Source organism: Balearica regulorum, chromosome 5 (genome assembly GCF_011004875.1).
Source record: "Balearica regulorum gibbericeps isolate bBalReg1 chromosome 5, bBalReg1.pri, whole genome shotgun sequence".
In the NCBI taxonomy this organism is placed as follows: Eukaryota; Metazoa; Chordata; class Aves; order Gruiformes; family Gruidae; genus Balearica; species Balearica regulorum.
Window position 1 is genome coordinate 67954158 of NC_046188.1, and position 25047 is coordinate 67979204.

Genomic DNA, 25047 nt, shown 5'->3' on the forward strand with positions numbered 1-25047 from the left:
CCGTGCCGAGCTCGGCTCCCACACAACGTTTTGTGTTCGGCATGGCAAAACAAGCCCGTTCGCCTCCGAGGGCCCTTTGAGCACTGCGCGGTTCCTAAAGCCAGGCTACCCGGGAGGGCGGAGGAAAGAACCCGCCCTGAAAGGAACAGCCGCAACGGGCCCTACGGCGAGCCGCCATCTTACGGCGGGCGGGAACCCGCCACCGACACGTCACTTCCGGGCTGCGCGGGCAGGAGCGTCGGGGCTGGTGTTCCGCCATTGCAGCGGGGCCGGGGCCGGGGCCGGGTCGGGGCCAGGCTGGGCCGGGTCGGATCTTGATTCCCGTGAAGTCGCTCTGTGCAAAGAAGAACGCAGTCCGCCCCCGGAGGGCGGCGACAGGATTCCGTCAGGTTTTCGGTGCGGCTTGTGTCTCAGCCCGGGCCCGGTGGTGGTTGGGGTGTAGGCCTCGGCACCATGGATCCGTTTTTGGCTCTGCTGCACTCTTTCTCCTCGAGCTTGACGGACAGTGAGCTTGCGTCCCTGAAGTTTCTGTGCCGGGGGAAAATTGGGAAAAGGAAGCTTGAGTCTGTGCAAAGTGGCGGGGAGCTCTTCATCATCCTTCTGGAGCAGCAGCTGATTGCAAGAGACAAGGTGTCGTTTCTTGAAGGCTTGCTTGAGAGCATTAAAAGAGAAGATTTGGTCTCACAGCTAAAGCAGTTCGTAGAGGAAGGAGAAGTTAACGCTGATGATGATCAACCAGATGTGCATGAAAAACGTAGGTGGATTATTTTTTTAATATTTCTCCCCCCCCCGCCGCCCCCAACAACCCCAGTAAGTCTGTACGCAGCCTTTAGCTGTGGGTGTGCTTAGAGCAACCAGGGCACGGCTGCCCTCAGTTCCCTGCTGCAGCTGAGCTCACCGCTAAGGTGCTTCCGTTACTAACTGCTGCACAGACTGTGCTGTACTCTGGAAACGTACCGTGAGGGCAGCATTTGCTGCAAACAGCTTTCCGGGGTGGAAATTGCTTCCATTTTTTTATCTAGCTTTTAACAACTTTCTCGTGTTTCTTATTAAATCCATCAGTAACTTGATATATATCTGCTATTTCAGGTCTTCAAAAGGCAGCTATGGAAGTCATATGTGAAAATGTCGGGAGAGACTGGAAAAGGCTGATACGAAAACTTGGCCTTTCTGAAGTGAAAATGGACAGAGTAGTGGCAGCCAATCCACTTAATTTGCACGAACAGTTGTTTCAGTCACTTCGAGAGTGGCAGAAATGGAAGGGAAAAGATGCAAAGGTGACTGACTTAATAAAAGCTCTTCGGGACTGTAATATGAATTTGGTGGCAGACACAGTTGAACAGAAGATCTTGCTGCTGAACAGTGGAACCAGGTGAAATCAATATCAAAACACTTCCACGTCACACAGATATGGATGAAAAGTAGTAAAAGTGCCTTCTACTCTTCTGAACCAAAATCAATATCTCATTGCTTCAGTTACTTATTCTGCCATTAATTTATGTGCCTTAATAGGTTAATTTGCGGTCAGATGAAGATTAGCATAAAAAAAAAAAATTCCTTTCAGGTAATATTTTACAGTTTGATGCTTCCTTTTAGAGATTTTAGCTTCTAGTAGACCTAAACTCCATTTTTTAGAAATTCTCACACTTTTGTTCTACTGCTCACCTGAAAACAAGAGTCGCTTTACTGTAGGTAGTTTTCAGACATATATTCTCTGGAAATGCATGTGTGGGACACTTCTGAGGCAACTGTCATTTAAAATTTCAAGGGGAGGTTGAGGTTTTTTTTTTTTCTCTGTGACCTATTGTAACTGTACTGTGAAAGGGGGAAGGAGTAGGCCTCTTAGCTGTGTACTGGGATTTTTGAGTAGCATAAGATAATCTCTTCCATAATTTGTCAAATACATTTGCTCTCCCTAAAAGGTTACTAAGATGACTGTAACCTCAGGCCCCAAGACTGCGGTGCAAGAGGACTAGTAACTATTGTGGTGGCTTTTTCTTGGCAGAAAATGTGCCCGGATTGAAAATGAACTAGTTGAAATCACATGTCTCTATCAAGTGCCTTCATCATCCTGAAGGAAATGTTCTCCTGAAATTATCAAAGAAATTGTGTGTGTGTCACAGATGTTTACAGCAGCTTCTTTTTACTGCTGTGAATGTTTTAAGATTCTTTACTAGGAATCCTTTAATAACCTGTATCGCAGAGTCTGGTCACGTCTCCTTGAAATTGCATCTCACCTCATAAGTAAGCTGCAGTTATCTGTGCTCTTGGTAACAGAAGTGTGTATTGTAATGAAAACCTAGAAAACAAACTGACCTCTCTTTAGTGGAGAGGTATGAAAGCCTACTGAGAGTGAATACATAGTACTGACTTTCCTCTAGTGATATCGGTGAAGATCAGCTGTCTTTGCTACAGTTTGTTCTCTTCAAAGATTGCTCCAGATCCAATAGCTCCCTCAGGTCCTCTGCAATTCTTTAGTTCATTCCTGTTCCTTTACATTTTTTGAAAGTGGTTGTAAGCAACTCGCAGAGGAAAGAGGATTTATGAACAAGACCAGATTCACTTTTCGGCTTTAATTTGGAACAGAGTTCAAAAAATGGCCTTCACGCCTAACCTAAGACTGGAAGAATTGCAGAAGCTTTGAGGCATGCAGGGCAGTAGAAGTCTCTGTGGACTGTCTCCTAGGTGAGGGGAGAAATTCTCTGAAATCATTGCTTGAATGCATAGGATTGTTTGTTACTGCAAACATCCTACTAACTACATCAATAGATACTTGAAGAGGCTTCTTTTTTGCTACTGTTCCTGTGGGACTTTCAGCTCCTTTCAGGTTCCTTTTACATGGTGCCATTACTGCGGAGGTCAGGTGTCAGCATATAATATGCCACTACTCTGTAAATGTTATCATTGATAATTTTGCTAGTTTTCTGTTGAAGCTGGTGCCTCTAATTTAGACGGTGATTGTAGTTAATGGAAACTGCTGTAATGTGAACTTACCTTTTCATTAAGGTTTTTCCTTTTGTGAGGATCACTTGTGTTTTTCTGATCATTGTATATTAAATATCAGTGATTGTGTACAAGCAAAGGAGCAATAAGTAATACAGAAGTTCCCGCTTGTCTGCCTTTTGGGCAGGTACAATTCTCCAAGTACTTGCTCCAGTACTTGTCGGTATTGATCATCAATTCCAGACTTCCAGTAGGAGATACAGTGCTGCACTTCAGTGAAATTACTAGCTCAAAAGGTTTTTGTTTCCTAGATATGGTATTCATTCTACAGTATTTAAAGAAAATGATGGCTTCAGACTTTTTTTTTCTTTCTGCCCCATAGTGATCTTTGTGAGCAGAGTGGAGTAGAAATGAAGCTAGTGAGAGAAGTTATGTTTGTGGTGAAATGGCTCTGCAGCAGTTCCAAGTTCAGTCTGTCCAGTAACATGTTTTTCTTATCCACTTGTACTAAGTCTTCTGGTTCACAGAAGATAGATTTATCTGGAATATGAAAAGAAGTATACTGCACGTAGCCAGGGTATTTTAAGAATCAGTAGGAATAAGTCGTTAGTTGTAGCCAAGCACTCATCAGCTACGAGAAATATTCTGCCTCTGAAGTTAAAAAAAACCCTCTCATTTCCTTAAGGATTTGTACATAGTGGATGTTTTACTGCATAAGAAAGCAATAACCTAGACTGCATTGATCTGTGCAGTACCTCAGGGCCAATTAAAAACTGGTTTTATTAGAGATTAAAAAGTTGATTATGTGAGAACAAAATCAAATGGAACAAAGGGAGCAAAAAATTTTATTGGGAGGAGGGGTAAGGGAAAAGGGTACAATTTGTAAGGAAATGTATTGTGATCCAGTTGGCAGTCTTTTATTTTCAAATTAAGTATTTTGGACTCAAATATGCATATTTTTATAACTTGAATTAAAGTTATATATTGTATAATTACGTGCACATTTCATTAAAAAATACTTCCCTAAAAACCAAAAGAAATGGAACTGTCGTCTTTTTATCTTATGGGATTGCTGTCTGTGATGAGATTTCTAATTGGGAGAAGATAAATGTTAAGGACACTTGCAAAGCAAGGAGTGGTGTTAAACAGGCGTTGTGTTACCAATGTCCTGCTTGGAATGTTTAAAAAAAAAAAAAAGGCAAAAAGCTTTGTTGCTGCATTTCTCCAAAGTGTCAAAAAGGTTATCGTTTTCCTAGCAGGAACAGCATTTGAATGCTATCACTCAGGGAAGTGTAAGAGAAAAAAAAACCTCTTTGCCAGCCCTCAGGAGTCTAAAATAGAGTCGCGCACATGAGATAGGCCTTCTGTAAGTGCCTTACAGTACTTTTCTCTGCTGGTCATGCTGTGGTAAGGATGTTGTATTTATTTGATAATTAATTAAAAATACAGCTTATAGCTTATTCTAAAGCTGTTCAGGCTTTTAGAGGATGTGTTCGGAAGTTAAATTGATAGAGGCTTCCGTGTTCTGTGAAGCGTATACTGGCACTGAAGCATTAGAGTGCGCTTAAAGCTTTGAACGCACAAGACAAGTAACTTAATTACCCATTTTATCAAATTCTCTGTGATACTCTGCAACAGTATCTGCCTGTGAGGAATTATTAAAACCTTTTCCTTTTGGTCTCTTGAGAGTCATGTTTTCCTACAGCCTTGAGAAAACACCACATCAAAACATGCTGAGGTTCCAAAGTGTCATCGCAGGAGAATTCTCAATTTTGGAGGATTGTTTTTCCATGTCGCTTCACAGTTCCGTTCAGTACTTGCTTGTCATTTCCTATGATTTTTGAAGATATCAACTATACATCATGTGTTAAGCTATTTGCTTTTTTTTAAATTGCATTATTTTCATTACCGAGTTAAAATAATTTTTTTAAACTTTTAATTAAAATTCCTCCTATACAAATTGGTTGCCATGAATATTTCAAATGCAATGCTTTGTTTTCCTTTTTCTCCATTCTCCAGACACAGGCAGCTGTATTTCCTCCAGCCTTTGTTTCAGTCCTAAAATAACTGGCTAGTTTCTGAAATCTAATTGCTTCATTTGATTGTCTAACGCAAAAAGCTTAGTAACAGTTGGTGTATCTCTGAGTGCTCTCTGGCATTCAGCATGTTCTTAATTTGGGCTTTTTGGTTGAGTATTTTTCAATTTAAATTTATTTCTAATCACTGCCTTTGTTTCTTTCACAATTATCAAAACGTGGCTTGTGTTATTCTTCCCATGCGCTGCATGGATCACCTACATCCTTAAAATGTGTTCCAGCATGGAAAAATATTTTTCTAAGTTGTTTGTCCTCTTTGATTTATTACTTCTTTTCTCTGCCAGTGTTCTTATTGCAAGGGTGCACTGGTAGAATTACAGAAACTAGTTCGCTGTTTCAACTGTATGCCATAAAAATAGGAATTGTGGGGGTGAGATGAGGGGTAGGGGAAGGAGTTTCGAGTTAAGGGACAAGAACTTTTGAAGAATCTGTCTTCATAAAAATTTTTGCAGGCGAGGATTACTTAACATTAAGAGGGTGTGTTGCAATGGGTTCTGGGAATTGCAGGTTTAGAGACAAGGAAGCACAGCTTGACTCAGCTGCCCCGAAAGCGCAGATTAATGCAGGCTTCTGCGTGGAATAAACTTACAGGCACTCGTAATGATTAAATAGGCATAACTTCCATCCACACAGCTATTTCTGCTACTGTTTCATTCTTGAGAGCGTTACACATTCATTTCTTAAAACAGACTAAAAATAAAATAACAAATGTGTTCTTGTAAAATTTGATGTAATATGCGTTATTGCAATATGTTAAGTTGGTAACACTGGTTGGGCTTAAATTCGGCAATTCCTGTGATTTGATCAGTCTTGGAAGTTGAAAACTTCGTTGTCGTTTTCCAAACGTGCAATGTGTACAGTTCTTTTTGTATGGGTGGTAACGTAGTTTTCCTTTCTTTCAGCTTGGGGTTTAGTTTATCCAACGAAAGGGTAATGCTGTGTTTCTGGCTGGTCACAGTTCTTAAGGCAGCTTTCAAAGTAACCAGCTATCGTAGGGAAATTAAGGTTTTGGTACCTGTTCTCTAAGACTCTGAAGAGACTGGTATATAAAAATAATATCTCTAAAAGAGGTTTTGAGGATTATGTCTCCAATACAATGTCGTAAGTACCTTTGCTAAGGAAAGCAGCTTAATGTCAACTTTGTATGTCTAATGCTTCAAAAAGTTATCAAACTGGCATTTTTATTTACTCTGTAGTGTTCAAGCCTTCAGACCAGGCTCTTGTGCTGGGTGAAGTTACACAGATGAAATTGGACCATTGTCATCAGAGACGTAAAAAACGTCCAGCTGGGATGTTCCGTAGTAGGCTTTTCACTTACAGGTGAGCCTGGTTTTACAGAACTTTCCTGTAAAGCAATAATCTTGCAATTAAAAATGTTTACAATTTTTATAACGTCGTTTCTGTTGTGGTTTAACCCCAGCCGGTAACTGAGCACCACACAGCCGCTCGCTCACCCCTTCCCCCCACAAGGGAACAGGGAGAAAAATGGGAAAAAAGCCCTTGTGGATTGAGATAAAGACGGTTTAATAGGATAACAAAGGAAGAGAATAACACTAATAATAATAACCAAGACATTTTCTTTTCCACTTCTTAATTCTGTTACTGTCACTGATAGCAGCAGGACTACTAACTTCAGAAAATAATTTGCAGAATTTAATCAGTGAGCATTTCTTATTGTGGTCTAACTTTGAAAAGGGTTTTAACAGCTATTCTGCAAGTGTACACACTGCCTGTGGCAAAGATTTATCCAAAGGGATGTATGAAGTCTACATTTCTGTACAAAAGTTGGTAAGTGATTTTTGTATGCAAACCTGGTACCAGATTTTATGTACCGGTAGCATATAAACCATGAGAAAGGGTTGGTATAAATATTAAGCTACAAAACTTTTATTGTCATTAATGTCTGGAGGTTTTGAGTATTTACAGCCTTTTTACTTTAAAGTTCTACTTAAAATTAGCTCATCTTTTTCCCATTCTTTTTCAGAATTTGTAATATTTGTTTTTAAAATTTTTTTTTTTTTAAGGAATAGGTTCCCCACCTGTTTTTAAAAAAAAACAAACCAAAACCCAGAAAACTAAATATGTGAACAATCAAGCTAAATGCTTATCTTTTTTCCTAAACAGTGGTCTCCCTGAGAGGTGCTTCCTGTTGCTTCTAGGCATATTGCCAAATTTTGAAAAAAAGAGTTGCAGAGAAAATGGGAATTAAAAGGGTAGAGCACCTGGCAAGTCTTGGCCCAGGGTTTCTGGGATCCAAATCCTATATTTATATTTTTTTTCTTTATATTATACTCAACGTGAGCAGAATTTAGTCACAGCTTCCTGGCAGTAAAGTCCCTAACGTGGGAAACCCTGGTTAGTCCGAATTACCCCCAAAGCCACGATTCCCATGGCAGCCGCTGTGCGTGGCAGTACATCGGGCGTGCGGCTGCAGCACGCTACCTTCTGGCTATCCCAGCCAGCTGAATAATGTTTGGAAGCTGTTACTAATTGTGAGATTTGCTGCACTCTCCGGTCAGTAAGCATATAAACAAATCCAAGCTCCGAGTGCTGGAATGTAAAATGAAATTTCTTGACTGAATTCTTTCCTTTCGGTTCCGCTGCCCCACTGGGACAGGGCGCACAAGAGAGCGCAGGGCTAGAAATTAAGAGATTTGCTTTCAACATTTTTCTAACCAGCAGCTTAGCACATGGCCCTTCCATTTCTGTATCCAGCTTGAATGGGAAAATTCAAACTTGTGTGTCTAACTGCATGTTTGTGCATGAAGTACCTAATATATATGCAGATGAATTAAAACTAATTAGAGCTAAAACCAATAAAGTGTACATTTCTAGCTAACAGGTACTTGCAGCTCTGTTATATACCCCCTAAATAAGCTATTTGCTGTGGACCCACTCATACAATTTTCTGTAAAACATACCCTATTTTTACAAAAAATAGCACTTTGATGTTAAAGAACCTCCTATCTCTGTACAGTATGTGTGATTCTTTATGTTGAAATGTGAAGTTCCACATCCGGTCTGTGAATTTTAAGAGATATTAAATGTTACGGTATATCTTAGATGACTGTATTTATAAGGCCCTTCGGTTCGTGCAGTATTTTTTCCCTTCATTTCCTGGTACTTCACAGTTATGGGCACTCCAGCCCTGACTCACTTCAAACCTTTATTGGTGAGACCGAATAAGGATTTCAACCCCTTAGTTTCGTGTTAGATGAACGTAATACAACAGTGAGTAAGTACCTTAATGTGAGCAAGAGGCACGCACAAACAGTGGGCGTTGATTGAAAGAGTACCTCTGTGGATGGGACCCTCGTTTTCCATCCTGCATTAGTACACGAACAAGGTGCTGAGGAAGGAAGGTGTCCAAGCCGCTTTGGTGCTCAGCCAAGATCCCGAACGCTCCCTGAGCTCCTCGGTGTACATATCTGATGCTTGTGCTCCCTACAGCCTCTGGGGGTAACTAAAAGCAGCTGGAGCATGGCATAGGATACTCCAATTGATTTTTTTTTTTTTAATTTTTTTTTTTTCCTTCCTAGGAATATCTTCCTCCTTTCTACTCATGTTGTTTCAAGTGGGAATGGACTTGGGAATCCTCGTCAGAGTGAGAAATCCTCAGCCCTAGAAATTCCTGATTCTCCAGTAATTGTTTCTACTGGATAATCTGTTGAGTAGTGTGAAAGGACCGGATCATTTTGCCAAAGACAGATTTCACCTGTCTTTACTTCTGTGAAATAAGGTTTGCAGAAGTGTCTAGATCTACATCCATGGAGTAGATACCATCGCAAAAACAGCTGGAGTACTTAATTTTAACATCAATCAACACCTTTGAAAATCCTGACTTTGCTTTTCCGCATAATGTAATGCTGTTTTTTGTGCATTTCCTAGGTTGGTATCCTTACAGTTTTGTGGAGTCTTATTATTATTAGGGATACTTACATTTAGGTTGAACTGAATTTTTTAAGGGTGACCAGTTCAATAATTGGTGACTTAAATAGGGTTGTGCCTGTTGCTCAGGTCTGAGTTGTGGGGAGCTCAATTTGTTTTGCGAGGTCTGAGAAGTTCCCACAGGCTAATTCAGAGGAATTAGAGTTATGGAGAAATTAGATCCCAGTTTCTTTTATCTAGACGATACCTGAAGTGCCCCATAGGCTTGTCCCATTTTCTCCAATAAACGGTTGCTTTCATCCCTTATCTCCCTCCCACAAACTATCCCCCCCCCATCGTTAAATGTTGAATAATTATAACACACAAGCCTGAGGGAGGACAAACACTCGTTTTCTTGGTGGTTTGAAGAGGACTTTGACATTTCTTGAATCATCCCTGGTTATTCAGGCAGCCTGGTCCGGTGGTTTTTAATGTATTCAAATAGGACAGGACAACCTCAGCCAGGGAAAAATGGGCATGGATAGAATTGCTGTGTGGTACCTGTAAGCAGGTCAGGGAATATCCTGTTTTTGAAACGTTATCATGTCAAATGTTACAGCGGCAGCTTCCTGTTTTTCCCATGCAAAGAGCAGTAATGGGGAAACTGCGGGCTGAAGAATGCTACCAGCTTCTTTCGGTCACGTATTTTGGTACTACAAAGGTGGCATTATTAAAGGCAGGCAAAAAAGCCTCTAGTCATGCAACCAAACTGAGCCCTAGGAGCTGAAAAACCCTTCCTTTGTACGCTCATCAACCTTGCTAAGAATTAACTGGTGTCCATATATACAGCATTTTGGCTGCAAACCGAGACGGGTAAGAGATGCCGTCTCTGGGTACTTAAAATCGGGAGTCAAGAACCGTCCCCATTGCAACTACTGGATATCCTGACCTTTCTGCAGAATGTGTTATAAAGCAACCCAATCCAGCAAAACATCGCTGGATTTGGTACCTAAAACTTTAAATTGTCCCTGTGGATTTTGGCTGGCATAAAATCCAATTAATCTGTTTACAGCAAAAATCTGGTACTGCAGAACTTATTTCTGTTATATCACTTATACTGAATATTCCCATTATTAGCTAAATATCCATGGACGTGTAGCAGGTAAATGCTGAATATTTATGCAAGGGATGTTACTGTTTGTACACCACTCAAAGATACATCGGAATCAAAGTTGTGCCATGTTATTTTGGTGAAAGGAAACGGTAAGGTTTATTACGGGAGACAAAGAGAGTGTTGGACACACAACTGACGTGGCTCCCAAATCCCGATATGCTCGTGTACCTGTATATACACATATATCTCTCTACGTGTGTATATAGCCTGTGTGTACATATGCATACATACACACATCCTTAAGTAAAGCTATTTGATATAATCTGAAAAACAAGACTTTCCTGACAGAGCTATTTCTCAATACTGCTTCTCAAACTTACGTCAATCACTTACAAGCTCTATACTGTCCCTGTAAAAAAATATATGCCCATGACAATCTTCAGGAGCAACCCTAGTTTTGCTAGAAACAACTGTGTTGTATTTCTGGGCCAACACTAAATACTAAGTACAAATTCAGGGCCAGCGGCTGCGTCTCCAAGATCAGTCAGAGCAAAAGTGATTTTAAGCCATTGTTTTAATCTCGCAGATTTAAACACAGGAGGTGACTTAACTTCTAGTACAATTTCTATATATTTTTCAGCATTTTCCTTCAATATTTTGGGTCAATATAAAAATCTGTGATGCTGTTCTCTTTCCCGTTACTTCTGCTCTTGCAGGCAGCAGCTGTAGATGCCAAAGGAATGATTTAACAGGCAGAGTACAGTTTAGAAACGATCGACCTGACCAAGGTGAATGGAAGAATCCTTCCTTCTCGTTCTGCGTGCTATTCCATGATGCCCCTAAATGCTTATGGCAGAAGATAGGTGAGTCGCTGCCGTTTCAGTCTTTGGCTTCACAGGTAAAACCTACAACGAGCGAGTTGGCGCCAAGTTCTTCGATGGCTTTTGTGGCAAAGGCAACTAGACTGAAACTGCTAAATTAATCTCACCTTGGCTAGGCTTGGTATTTCACATTTGTATAAGAAGAAATGTTAATAATTCCTGGAAGTTTCAGGCATCAGCATTTAAAATTGTTTAAGGGACAAAGGGAAGTTATACGTTTATTTGGATTCGCGAGAGGATCTGACCTGTATGCGGGAGTACTGATTGATTGTATGTAACACAAAAGGAAAAAGTGACCAATATTCCTCTAGCTCTTTGCGCAAAAGCTTAAGCGTATCGTGGCAGCTTAACTGACAGGCCTAAGCTCGAACCTGCTCGTGAGTCAATATTTATGTTGACTCTTTTAAATGTGAATGACAATGCAAACAGATGGTATGGTCAAAGGGTCTTTAATATGAACTGTGTTCAGGAGAACAAGGAATTTACCGTTGGAATAAATCGTTTGCCCTGCTTGTTATGGCACAGATGAACAATGTCAGCTCTGTCTGTCTTTTCTATTATTAGTTATTCCCCTCTATATACATGTGGCTTTCAGCCATTTACTAAATGTTTTTTTGTTATTCTCACTTCATTTAAGGATTAACTTAAGCCAACGACAAGGTTTTTTCAGCTTTTGTCCCCCTACCTAGAAATAATGATTTCTTAACCAGCAGCAGGGAGAGGAGTACCTTTCATATCTTTTTTCTTGGTTTTTCTCTTGCAAGCTACACGCCATGTAATCTTACTTTCAGCAGCTAGATAGTAAATGGCTTTTTATTTAATAACTGCCACTATTAATTAATTGTAATTTGATAAAAGCTATGTAAATACCTCCATACAAAGGAACAAGGCATTCAGAAAAAGGCAAAAAGAAAACTCGAGTGACTAAGAATATTATCTGGCACAACACAGGGACAAATCTTTTGTTGGTAGCTAAGATGCGTCAAAAGACGAGGCATAAAGACCGTGATGGCAATTGAGGACACGCTGGATCAAACCTCAGGTGAAGATAAACAGAGTCTTGTAAGATGCTTGAACTCAGAGGAGTGACCCACAGGGATCGGTCAAGAAGCACAGGCTGCTTTACGTAAAGTCTGACTCCAGTTAGAGCAGGCGATACGTGTGCTTGTGCTCATAAATGTCCATACGAGGGGGTGCGCAGCAGGAGTCCGTTTTCCTGTTATCCCTGCTGTCACCGCTGCCGTCTCCGCAGGACGCGGCTCTGCCGTGGGTTTCTGAACACACCACTGTATTGTGGGTACCACGGTACGCACAAAGCCAAGCTCACTTGGGACTTGGCGCTCGTGTCTTTGGGACAGACAGAAAGCCATGTTATACCAGTATCAAACAGGAGGTTAATATAATTATTTATGGCAGCATTAGCTTCAGTTTCCAATGTACGTACTGCTCAGTAGTAGCTATCTGAAGCTGCATATGTCTTGCTCTGTTCTTAACAGATTTTTTTTTCTAGAAGGCGATGCTGAAATTGGCAGCTTCAGTTGTATAATTGAGAAATTGCTATTGTAGTCAGGAGAATTAGATATTCTCTCTGGATGACATAAGTATTGTACGTGATGATTAATGATGTTGATGGAGGAGATTTTACTGAAGTACGCTGCCTTTATAGGTGAGAGAATTACTGGTATTCAGACTGTAATTAGACTCTCTGACTATGTGTCTGATTGCACTGGATCCCCCAAACTTCTAATTCCAGGGGCTGCAGAAGGTATTCCTCAGTTTTTAAATTGTTTGCGTGCTCCCTGACCGTAGTTTTACAGAGGAGAGTCCTGTGTAGGGGGAAGGTAAATTTGCCCAGGCTAGTAACAGACACGCTGCTGATAGCAAGCCAAGAAGGACACGAGGTCTCATTGTGTTTTTATTTCTTGTAAAAAAAAAAAAAAAAAAGATGCTTTGATGGTGACTTAGGCATCCTTAACACATACATCTCAACGCCAGGGTATCTCAGCAGCACTAAAATTAAAATTTCGGACAGGAACCCTGAAACTGCCTTTCTTTAAGGGAAATGTGGATCTGGCAATAGGGATAACCCATGCAAGCAGGGTGGTGCGGAGGCAGCTACCGCTCCTGTTGACATTAGAGAGGGTGCTCCTGGCGTCCTGCCTTCTCCGTGAGGACCACGGGTTCTCCTCCCCACTGCACGTCCCACCCGGGTCACGTGCTGCACGCTCTGGGTTTGTGGAATTTTGCTCAAAGTCATGGTGTCTCTTCAAAAGCTAAGGATGAGGCCACTTGCAGCTCTTTCAGCCTCTATGTTGACAGGCATGCGCTACCTTTCATATATGTGTTAGTTAAACATCAGAGTAGAATATACTTTATAGCGCAGGTATACCGCTGAGGTAAGCAGGGAAGGAATTAAAAAGATGCTATGATAATTTTGCAAAAAGCGGAGAAGCACCACCTACTATATTTCCGTTATTTTTCTTAATATTTGTTTTGAGTTGACTTCAGCACTGTTCCCAAAGGTCTTGGTTTTTTTCCTCTGGCAGAAGCAGAGCTGCTTTTTCTAAAGTATTGTCTGTTTGCCCTGAAGGTTCTCTGCTGACTCTGATTGCTTTTAAATGTCACTCTGCTGCTTAAGGCCACTAGTAGGTGGTCTGAGCTGAATGTTTACCATTATATGGCTTATACCTATACTTATTTTCCATGTCACATCCTGACCTAGTAACCTTCTTCTCAAAATGCCGAAGGTGAAATTTAGTTTTAAATGACTTGGTTGCCTAGGCAGAATTGCTATTAATCAGAACAGGAAAATAATATTGGGAAATGAACTTTCTTTGATACAGTTTAATACACCATCTCTATTGGCAGACAATTTCATCTGAGCCTTAGGATCACCATGACACTGGGGATGGTTTTCTGGCAAAATACATCGCTGCCATTGCAAGATTCCATATTTTTTTTTAGAATTTTTATCTCTTGCAGTTTTCTTTATGACTTCATTTTGAGGCTGTGTTGGTTTTTAGTCATCATCTCAGCCAATTCATTTTAGCAACTGAATATTTTTAGTAAATACTGTGAAGACAGTGGGGAGTTGTAAAATGGTGAAAATTAACATTTAATTCGTGTACATAAACCAGTGATTCACTGAAAGTGTTATTTACATTTTCATTTGCCTATAAGCTGAAGCACAGAAAAATCGTCTTGCCTTGTTTACACACATACAATTTGAGACTAATACCTTATCAACATTATCATCTTCACATCCATAGGTTAATATTTCAATTCAGCATGCATCTGAATAACGAAGGTAGTGATTGCTGCATACAGTTTCATGTAGGCAATGTGCCTGTAATGAAAGGTATGTTATCACTTGAAATCTAGTCAGTCAAGGATTAAAAATAGGCTTAAGTGCTATATGAGATCTCTTAATTTTTTAAATGCTTTTATCTACTACAGTATGAAAGACTAGTAATAGAGGATCCTGAGTACATAGAAATCATGGTCCAGTTTGCTTAGTGCCTACTCCAAAGCCACTTGAAACAGTAGAAGCCTTTGCATAGCAGGCAAGGTAAAAAGAAACTATTCTTTTTCCTTCAAACACTGATTTACAGGAACCAAAGTGTTACTTCACATGCAAATCATTTTTACTCTAGTCAGACTATGTATAAAGCTCATTGCATGTATTATTAAAATTCTCTCTCGGGGTCTTGTGAAATAAACAGGTGAAAGGCTAAATGTGTATAGAGCTCACTCAGATCAGTGTGTGCGTGTTCGGGAATAAAAATAACATAATTCTCTTTTCTTGGTAATTGATTTTTTACATATCCTGAGATATTGCCATGGCTCTGAAGCTCTAGGCTCCAGCCTTGCAAATACAGTAATTTAATTCCAGAGCAGTTAAAATTAACAAAACAGACAAACCTTGGGCTGCTAAATCCAAAGCAATGAAGCTGATAATAAGCACTGCTTATTTCTACGGACATTCACATTCATTCTACTCTCCTACAAACAAGCTCTGCTGTTTCTCGCACGTATCCAGCACCCCAGCCCAGATTGATCTCACGCTGGTTTAGACATCGAACTGCAGCTCCCACGGCAGGAGTCCGGCTGCCCAAGGCTCCCTCTGTAGTCAATGAGAAGAGACAAGCATCTTGAGCGGGTGATTCATGGACCACACCAAAGATCTGAATCACTCCCATGGAGTGGCTCTCTCGCTCTACTGATTACAGAGGCAACCGAGGGTAAATGGGTTCATGATGTAGGTGGTCAGCCAGGTGGAATGTGTCCAAACCTGTTCCAGTTAGTCAGGAGCTGCATTACCACAGCTGGTTCTGGATTCTTGACTCCAGACAGCTGCTTCTTCCAATATTATTCACAAATATGTCACATGAATCTGGACTTTCCTTAAAGTATTTTTTTTTTTAAAAAAAGTGTAGCTAAATAATGCGCAACCCTATTGCCCTGAACTTGTAACTGAATGCACTTTTAGGTAGGTATCTTTCATTATAGTTCCAAAAAAACCCAAAGATGTGCTGAAATCAGTGCATTCACTTAGTGCAGACTATGTTTGCATTAGAAATTAGAGGTATATTTCATTCAAGATGGAAATAAATGATACTTTGCTTTAGAAATTCTTTTTAGCTCAAGGGGATTTCTGCTGCTGTAAATCCATACAAAAAAAGACAACAGCTGCAATAATTCTGAACTGCAAATTGCACAACTGAAGCTGAAACTAAGCTGAAAACCTTTTCGAGTTCAGTGGGTTAGTACTCGAGCAGGCATATGTGGTTTTGGTTGCAGGAACAGCAGCTAAATTTGGAAAAATATATATGGTATTGACATAAGTATGATTCCCATTAAAATAAGTCACGTAAGTTCACCTGGTTTCTTAGTTTTCTGCATGTCTTCATTTCCTGTGTGTTTTGTGGAGACTTTTCTCCTTATCAGATGCAGTAAGTCCAACTCAAAACCCTCTGAAATTACAGAGGAGCCAATTCTGATTTGATTTGCACCTGCCTAAATCCAACATAGATCCATGTAGACCCATATTATAGCAATAAAACGTCGACGTAAAGAAGAACCGTGTCAAGGCATGGTTTCTAGAAGTCATGGCTTCTATTGCCGAAGGGCTGACACATTTACTAGTGCACTTATCTTTATACACGGGCATAACCATTAATTACCTCCGTCCTCTTCTCTATAGGCCACCTTCCAGCCTCTTCTCCTCTCGTTCCTTCTCCCTCAGGCAAAGCGTCTCTTCTGTCTAGCAACCTCTGGAGACATTTGTTACGCTAACAGAACAGTCCAGGTCACGTCTATCTACTGACAAAAGAATAATCAGCACTGTTGGCAGAAATCCTCTTCTTTCATCTATTCATTTTGGTATGAAATGCCTGAGATGTGTTCAAAATGCATTTTGCTGGGAAGTCATTAAGTCATCTATAAAGGACAAGGAGTAAATAAGGTACCGTCGGCCTGACTCAGAAGGAAAAAAAAAAAAAAATGTGTAGGCGATCTTGGACTATTTTCAGTGCTAGTGTAGGGTGGCTTTGAGGCTCACAAAGGAAATTTCAGTACAAATGAACCATAAAGCACTCTGTGGGCAGAGAAAGCAGCGGATGCAACCCCGCGCTGCTGTGGAGCGAACGGAGGAGCGCTTTTCTCCTTCGCCTTCTGGTGAGCAGCTCTTCCTCGGGGCGAGCGGGTGGCAGCAGGTGGTTGTCCTCAGAGCCGCACTGCCGGCAGGGAAGGCAGCTCAGCACTGCCGGACATGGACACCTCACCGAGCAAAATTCACTGGCAGGAAGAGGTTGCTGTTTTGCTGAGCTTGGATAAACATTAGGATCTAATTTATCATGTGACAGGAAAGGAAAGCTTTTTTTTTTTTTTTTCTCCTCCTCCTCGTTTTTAACAGCTTTTGTTTGAATTTCATCATGTGGTTTTGAGGTGCAAAGAGTGGAGAGATATTTAACCTGGGTCTCTGAACTGATTACTTTGCTGTCAGCTGATGTACAGTATGGCTCTTTCTGAACACATCTACAAGTGTTATGTCTCACTAAATGACATGGACAGGGAGCCAGACCTCTTGCTGAACTTACAAAAGAGACATCATACTCATTTAATTAAAAAGATCTGAGCTGCTAGTGCTCTTTGTGTCGTATGGTATATCTTGGGTTACGTGCCCAGGAGGAAGAAAAAAGGAAACCATTTTCCTTGTGCTACAAAGTAAGTAGGAATGCTGAGAAATATTTTGGTATTTGCACAACCTAGGAGTTCTCCTGACTTTACTATTTCATGTGTATTATGTGCAACAGAGCATTATGCAAAGATCTGATTATTCAGACGTGTTGGTGGCATTTGAAGCCCTGACCCTATGCTGATTCGCTCTGGGCTACGGCGGACTGCACATGGGGATAGCAATACGGCTTCAAAATCAGACCTGTCGCATATTTTTGAGGTGCCTCAGAAATTCTGCTGTATCCACGGTCTGGGCTTTGAGTGTAGCATTCACAAAGCGAGGTGCCTAACAAAGGAGGCATGTGGGAGGCATATTCCTTAACTAGGATATTCTGGATTCGAGTTCCCTCCTGGACTAAGCCATCCTTTTGGGCATGAATAAATACCTAGCTCTTTATACATGAGGAGACAGTGCCTCCCTTTTATATAGCAGACATTTATATGCCATGGGAACTCCCACCTGAGGCTGAAACCCATTTCTCAAGAGAGTGCCTAAGCAGTGACGTTTCCATCTCTCCTCTGAAACTTGTGTGTGGAGCGATACGTGACTTGAAGGTGACAAAGATAAAGGTGACAACTCCTTGAGGCTGAGGAGGGTCTACAGCCAGAGCCTCTTAGATGGGAAGTCCAACCACAGATGAGAGGAGCTGGGAAAGCTGAATGTGAGAGTCTGTGCCTTGTTAACATCTGGTTGAAGTGAAGACTAGTATATGGAGTTCATTCATATTTATGCTCCATTTCAGAATTGTGTGGAAGGGTCTTTGCTTTCATAATGAAGCATGATTATAGTTGCTAGTTGCTACAACCGTTTTTTTTTCTTGGTTTAACCATTTAAGGACAAACTAAAACTTAGTTTCAAAAGAAAAAACAATCACATTCCAGGACATCCCAAACTGAGACAAAAGGTAATGACATGTTTTAGGATCTAGGTGGATATTGAGGTTCACTTGTGAATTTATTCTACATAACCTGGGTCTGAGATTGGTGAATCTGACTGGATGTATTGTGTCCAATTTGGTAGAGATTATGAATTCTGAGCCTATTACAGTGTCTAACCTTTTCCCTTACATTCACAGAGTCTCCATTTGACTCGTATGTTAAATGAAAATCAAATCAGGCCAGATTCTTTCTATTAACATTATTAGTTTCCAGTTATTATGTGTGATAAGTAGAAGTGAAACTGTATTTGTTCATGCAGCTGTAAATTCCACTTTATTTTTCAGCCTTGCTTTGGTCTTGCTAGAACACGTTATTTTGAAGATGCTACCTTGACAGCTCCTTAGACCAAACTCCTCTTCATCCACAGAAGTGGTACAGCAAAAGTACTCAAGATGAAAGGTGAGGATTTTGCCTTGCCTGGCATGCACTGTCCACCTGGATCCTGACCTGGAAGGACTTCCTTGACTTGCGACATCAGTTAGGCAGAGCCAGGTCAAGCAGTTTCAGCACATTTGAACTCTGACTCCCAAAGGATGAGAACAAAATAATGAGCACTGTCCTATCAGTAAAGGTATCGCATGACTCCATCACCCTCACCACCACACCTGACGCGCCCAAGAAACATAGTCACGGGGAACAAAAATTGAGACCTCGGCTTTGGAAGGGGCATGACACAAACTCTCGGGTCTGCAATGAAGAAGTAGTGCTCAGTGGTGACCCGGCCACGGGGAAAACCTCAGCACTAGGGACCAGTTGCCTACACTGGTTCTCGTATTCAGGTCTCTGTGCTGGAACTGGTCATTGCTTGTCAACTAGTGGCAACGAGATAGTTCCCGTAAATTCTTAAAAATATTTTGAAATGTCTATGTTTTTTAATTTTGGGATTTCTTTTCCAAAAGTAGTTATGGTCCTGGTGCTACACATTGTTCCCTTCTGAATTCTGAATAAAACTCTGAATTCTGAAATAAATTTCTGAATTCATTGAAGTAACTGCAGTGTGGAAACTTTGGCTGGGATGAAATTCCATGCTCTTTGTTGTGACTGTTAATGTGAATTATGTGAAAGAAACCTCAGTGTGGGTTAAAGCCTCAGTAGCAGATTGAAGGAGAGGACTGAGTGAATGATGCCTTCCTTCCTCCCCTCCCATCATAATTTTAAGTAGTTTGTGTTAACATCTAAGCCTATATGTTTCTAAATATATCAATATATCAAATCTTATAAATAATAGCATTGAGCTATACTGAGGCTATTTGACAGCGCAGGTTAATTCATAACGTTGGGAGGTTTCCTCAGGAAGAGCACAATTGATTTTGGAATTTTTTTTGCTACTCTTTCTGTACTGAAAAGTCAGGTATCAGTATTTACACAATTACACTTCAATGATGTATTACTCAGCATTAAACCTATGCTAACCTGTGTTTGGCAGAACTTGTTATTTCAATGTGCCTCATAATATTTGGCATTTTCCTTAAAGTTCCACCAGCTCCAAGAGTCATGTGATTATATCAGAAACTTCAAGAGGGAAAAAAAAATAAAATCTACACATCATAGCTGTAGAGGAAAAGCTTAAAAATGTGACCTGAATTCACCCTAAAGGCTCAAATACCAAAGGGAAAGAGCACACTGTAGTAAACTTGTAATTGTAAAGATTTTTGTATTTGGGGGAAGGAAGAGCGACTCATTAATGATGCTCTCTATCCAGTGCTGTCAGTATGTTTTGTTTACAAATTAAGTAATCCAGTCACAAAACTGTACAGCCTTCAGTGCAGGGACTGCTGCTTTTCGGCATGACTCTGTCTGCGTTACCGGCCTGTGATGCTTTTCAGAGCTTTCCACAATAAAAGCAAGAATAGGGTCCAAAATGCAAATGCTTTATTCATAGTGGTAACGCAAACAGAAGAGATAAAAGAGATTTTCCTAAGCTTTGCCTACAAACTCCAACCGTACTCAGGTGCATGGAAAAAGTTTTAGAAACACGATCATCCGGGAACAGAGTAAAAGCTATATAAATGCAAGTGGAAAATGTTTATATGCTGGTTTTGGAAAGACAGGGAAAAAAAGAAGAGTTCTTTTGTCAGCGTAGCCAAAGCCCGTTTCCTGTGGAGAATAAGCTATGGTGGCGAAGCCATCCCTTGCCAGAGCTGTGCTAAGGACAGCGTGAGGCGGGAGAAGCCTTCATTGCCCACGCTGAGTCGTCGGACAGCACACAGAGACGTCGTAGCCATTATGGTGGGAAACGGCTCATTATACCACTTCAACTGTTGTTCTCTGTGTCCCACACACCCACGCAGGTGTTGGCTCCTCCAGCCACTTTACTCACCACACAGCCGTTAGTTGCATCGTTTAATTGATTAAAACCATCACCTCACACAGCTCTGCGAGCCGTAAGGCTTGAACACGCGGCTTACCACCACCGCCCCCCAAATATTTTTGAATGTACGCTGCAATGGTGTGGGTGGAGGGCATGGGCAGTGGCCGAGGCCAGGGGAGCACGTCAAGGACGAGAGGCTGGGCTGGGGCAGCGGGAACGGGCCGAGGCGATGGGAGCGGGCTGAGGCGATGGGAGCGGGCCGAGGGATCGGGGCAGGGCCCAGCTCCTGCTCAGCAGGCGATGCCCGCAGCAGGCAGGAGCAGGGCAGACCCGCCTGACGAGGCCATGCCGTGACACGCAGGCCCCGGGAAGGACCGCGATTGCAGGGCGACTCTGGCACATGCAGTGGTGATGACTCCGGTCCTGCCCTGTTGCTCAGCCCTCAGCGAGCACGCCTCCTACCCTGCGGCTCTGTTCCAGAGACGTGGCAGCCCTCCTTTCGGGCGGACACCCGTGGGCGGCGAGAGTATCGCTTGTAGGAGAAGGGAAAGGGTGCTCACCGGGGCTGCAGCCCGGCCTCCGCGGGGGAGCGGGTCTCGAACCCGCGTCTCAGGGCACTGGGGAAGGAGGGCAGGAGCGCCCGAGCCTCCCCGCGCGGTGCATTGTGGGCCCCGCACTGATTTATGCAGGAGCCGCAGAGGGCGCCGGGAGAAGCGGGAGGAGGAGGCGGCCGCGGCGCTCGGTGCTGGCGCGGCGCGCGGCAGGTCGGGGGCCGGTGGCGGCGATCGGGGCTCTCCAAGCGCGCAGGGCCTTTGCCGCTCCCTGAGGCCGCGGCGGCACCGCCGGGCCCAGGCCGCCGCTGCCGTCGTCGCGGGACGCAGCGGCATTTAACCGGCCTCAGCCGGCCCCTCGCCGGCCACCACGGACGCGGAGGCGGCGGCGGGCGGAGCCGGGCCCGGCCCGGAGGGGCGCGAGTCCTCCCGCCGCGGGGGAGCCTGCCCCGTCGCTCGGTAGGGGCCGGAGGGAGGACTCGCTCGGCCCTCGCGGCGCCGGGGCCTCCGCGGCCGGGCTCGCTCCTCAGGGGCTGCGCTGAGCCCCAGCCGGCTGTGTGCGGGCTGCCGCGGCTGCGGGGCCGCGCTCCCGGCGCCGCTGGGGCCTCCGGCGGGGAGGGAGGCCCGGCCCGGCGCTCCCCGTGAGGGGCGAGAGGTAGCAGAAAAGCCCCGTTTCCTCGGCCAGCATCTTTCTTTGTCGGGTCCTGCCGCGGGGAAGAGGAGCGGTGAAACCCGCCGGCGAGCTACCGGTGCCCCCGTCTCTCTTCGGGGCCTTTCTCCCCCCCTGCGATACCCGGGCACTGCCTCCGTTCTCGGCGGGTTTCTTTCACCCCTCTCGGCTGGATATCTCGGTTCCGGAGCATCGTCGGTGGGACCGGCCGGGCTAAAGCGGGTGGAGGACTAACGCGGAGGGAACAACAGGTCGCCCTTGTCCTCGCCTTCCAAAGCGACACCGGCGCCTTGCTCTTGGGATTATAAATGTTTGAACTAAGACCCAGGAAACTGGAAGGAGAGCCTCCCGTTGGAATTACTAGAAGAGAAAAGAAGGGAGGCTTTTCCAAATCCTTTACGAGAAAGCTCGTGCCGATTTCCCGTGCTGTCCATACGCTCTTTAATAATGCAATTGTGACCTGAGTGGAATTCATGAGCAATGAACTGTTGAAGCTTGTTGCACCACTGCATGAGACTACATTTTTTTATTTTTTTTTTTTTTTTTTTGTTCCTCAGCACATGATTCCCCCATCCCAGCTGTTGCAGGACCTATGGGCCAGTAATAGAGGGATGGGAAGCTGAGACAGTTTATTTTCACATTCTTCTGTTCTGGACTTGGCTAGTTAGCTGAAGCTGCTGCTGCTGCTTTTTACTGGATCTGTTCTTGGCAGGTTTATTTGTTTTCATGTGCATGGGGTGTTTCAATTAAATAGACATTGGACTAGAGCTGAATGGATGCTTTGCAATCCAAAAAGTTTTTTGGGGTAACAAAAAACTACTAAAAACAGAAGAACTGGTACTGCAGGAAACCTGGGGCCTGTTTTCCAAGCCTTTTTATTTTATTGAGCAAGGTAAATAATGTAGTGGTTTTGAAAATACAGGGCTTATGGTAATCATGCATGAAAATGTTATAAAGCACTTCAGGCTGTTCCAGGTCTTTCAAGGGATTGAGAGGTCCCACTGTAAGGCTCAGAATAAGTTTAATAGTTCTTTAAAATGCGTGGATATGAGTATGGAATTTAAGGCTGAGAACAGACTTTGTGGTACCTGAGAGATTGAGCGAACTATTTTTCTGATTTGCCTTAGGTTCACGTAGGTTTGTGATGTTGAGAGAGGCTGTCTGAAGAACTTGAGAAGTCTTAGTGGTTCAGTGAGTGTCCAGTAATTATGTTAGTGGGGTTTTTTCGCATGCTTTTTAAAAAAACTGGATGCCTTAGCCTCTTGTAAGGATCTGTTAGGGTCTCTTAAAAGTCCTTCCAATTTAACAGTAGTACAGTATTTACATTTGCATTGTTAATTGTATTCATACTCTGCCTTGAATTATTTTTGCTTACCTTTCCTTTTGTTATCCACAGTGACAGCTGCTACCACTTCATAATGATTTTTTTTTTCTTTTTATCTTCCTTTACATGTCTATTTCCTGAAATGGACTATTTGGATTTACTACTAATTTACATGCATCACTTTACCATAGACTTTCTACAGCCAGCAGAAGCTCAAAGTACTGTTTTAGATGCTATCTTTTATGTTTCAGGCGTTGGAAGAAGCAGATAATGATTCTCAAAATATGCAGTGTAATCAGTTACTGGTTTAAGTGTATAATTTTTGGTGGCATACTGCATGCCTTATCTTTGTTGTTTTAAAGATCTCAGCAACAGTTTACTCTTAACAAAAATATAAATCCATTAAAATGAGATCACAGTTTGAAACGTAGCAGTAAAAATCTGGTTTTGCAAGAAGTCACAAGATTCTCATTATGAAGTGATGTGTTGATTAAATTGATTGTATACCTTTTCTCCTGCAGTCTTAATGAAATAGTGGCAAATGCTAAGGTGTTGGCAACCTTTGCTGATGCTATCGATGGGAAAGCTAAGTTGGCATTATGGGTAGTATCCAAAATTCCTCAGCTTATCCTGTTTAGATTTGTTTGACTTAAATTTATGGTCTTTGTTTTGTCTTATTTTGTTTCAAGATGATGTGTGAGGTGATGCCAACCATCAGTGAGGCAGAGATTCCCTCTGGGGGAAATGGAGGCCATGGTTCAGGTTCCCCGTTACAGTCAGATGCTGATTCCCATTTTGAGCAATTAATGGTGTCCATGTTGGAAGAAAGGGATCGCCTTCTGGAAACACTAAGAGAAACTCAGGAGACACTAGCGTTGACCCAGGGCAAGCTACATGAAGTTGGTCATGAGAGAGATTCCTTGCAGAGACAGCTCAATACTGCACTTCCACAGGTATGGACGTTTTGAAAGGAAGGTATCTTTCAATAATTTTTGTATTCTTTGTGGGGCTTTTTGTTGTCTTTTTGTATATTTAATTCACTGAAGTGAATGTTAGAGGAAGATCAGTCTAGCTTAGTACTTTCCTGAAGTATCTGTTGTTGCTTGCTCACTTTCAGAAAGATATAAAAGCAAGGCAAGCGGGGAACATCAGCCCTTACCCTCCAGTATGCTTTCCTAGTTTCTGGCATTTCTTTGGCTTAGCTTGAGCGTGAAGTCTTATCTACATCCTTTTATTTACTAGAACTTGATGGACTTTCTTCTGCCACTAGTATTTTTTAGTGTTGTTTCTAACTGCCTCATTCATTCACGTGCTTAAGAATTACGTACAGGCCATTCTGGGAAAGTGGGCTGTTCTGATACAGTTATGGACTTTGTTTTAAAAACTTGAAAAGTTTGAGTGCTACCTTGTGAATACATGCTGAGTTGTCATGGCAATGTAGAAATCAGAGTGCGTTAACTCATGTAGTTCCTTTTGGAGAGTTTGGATTTGTTTGGTTTGGGGTTTTTTTTGTCTTGCTAGGCGTTACCAATTATTGACTTCTGGAGGCTGCAGTGTACCAACACACAGCCTGTATTGCTAGATGTGTTAATAGGGCAGTAGTGTATAGTTAGAAAAGGTGATTGGTGTCTACAGAACTTCTCGGGTTTTATCCATTCTAGTTAACAAGGATACAACTGAACTTTGAACGCTTTGAAAAGCAAAGCAGAGGCCGCTTTCAGGTGTCAGTTAACTGTTGATAGCTTTATACTTTCTTGCACGGTTGCTTGTTGCCCCAGGTATGTCATGATGATGCTATACTTGCATACATTATTCCAAGAATACTTATTATTTTTACAAATGTTTACATGTCCTTAAATATTACTGTTTATAAGCTTTAAAACAGTAGTTTTAAACTCTTCTGTTTCCACTGCTCTCATTAGAATGCAATCACTGTATGGCTCTTGGTATGGTAATTGGTACTGGCAATTACTCAGGGTTAGAAACTAAAAAGGAGGAATACATGTTAATCTAGTTGTGTTACAACGGTATGATGGAAATCAGAAAGGAGAAGTTTCCAGCCTCTGCTGCTCCCTCTGTTAAACCATGTGCTGCAGGCAAAAATTGTTCTTTGT

The 25047-nt window shown here is 42.4% G+C and overlaps 2 protein-coding genes across 8 annotated transcripts in view; both read left to right on the forward strand.

Moving 5' to 3' along the window:
• Nucleotides 1-293: 293 nt before the first annotated feature.
• FADD (Fas associated via death domain) lies at nucleotides 294-19063 on the forward strand. Of its 5 annotated transcripts, XM_075755398.1 has the most exons (8): nucleotides 300-754; nucleotides 1090-1372; nucleotides 6236-6359; nucleotides 6746-6827; nucleotides 8579-8927; nucleotides 10737-10883; nucleotides 16147-17800; nucleotides 18362-19063. In XM_075755398.1, exons 1-3 carry the CDS (start codon nucleotides 454-456, stop codon nucleotides 6270-6272), a joined length of 621 nt encoding a protein of 206 aa, XP_075611513.1. In that variant the 5' UTR covers nucleotides 300-453; the 3' UTR covers nucleotides 6273-6359; nucleotides 6746-6827; nucleotides 8579-8927; nucleotides 10737-10883; nucleotides 16147-17800; nucleotides 18362-19063. The 5 variants fall into 5 exon arrangements, with proteins under 5 accessions (XP_075611514.1, XP_075611513.1, XP_075611511.1 ...); XM_075755399.1 differs by having other exon boundaries at nucleotides 294-754; nucleotides 1090-4350; nucleotides 16147-19063; XM_075755396.1 differs by having other exon boundaries at nucleotides 325-754; nucleotides 16147-19063.
• A 2032-nt stretch (nucleotides 19064-21095) lies between these two features.
• Nucleotides 21096-25047, forward strand: part of PPFIA1 (PPFI scaffold protein A1) — a 58611-nt gene continuing 54659 nt past the window's right edge. For 2 of the 3 annotated variants that reach the window (XM_075755392.1, XM_075755393.1), the window contains exons 1-2: nucleotides 21097-22501; nucleotides 23623-23886. In XM_075755392.1, coding sequence (XP_075611507.1) covers nucleotides 23623-23886 — 264 coding nt within the window. In that variant the 5' untranslated portion in view covers nucleotides 21097-22501. Of the gene's footprint in view, nucleotides 22502-23622; nucleotides 23887-25047 lie in introns of all 3 variants that reach the window. The other variant, XM_075755394.1, reaches the window with a different exon arrangement.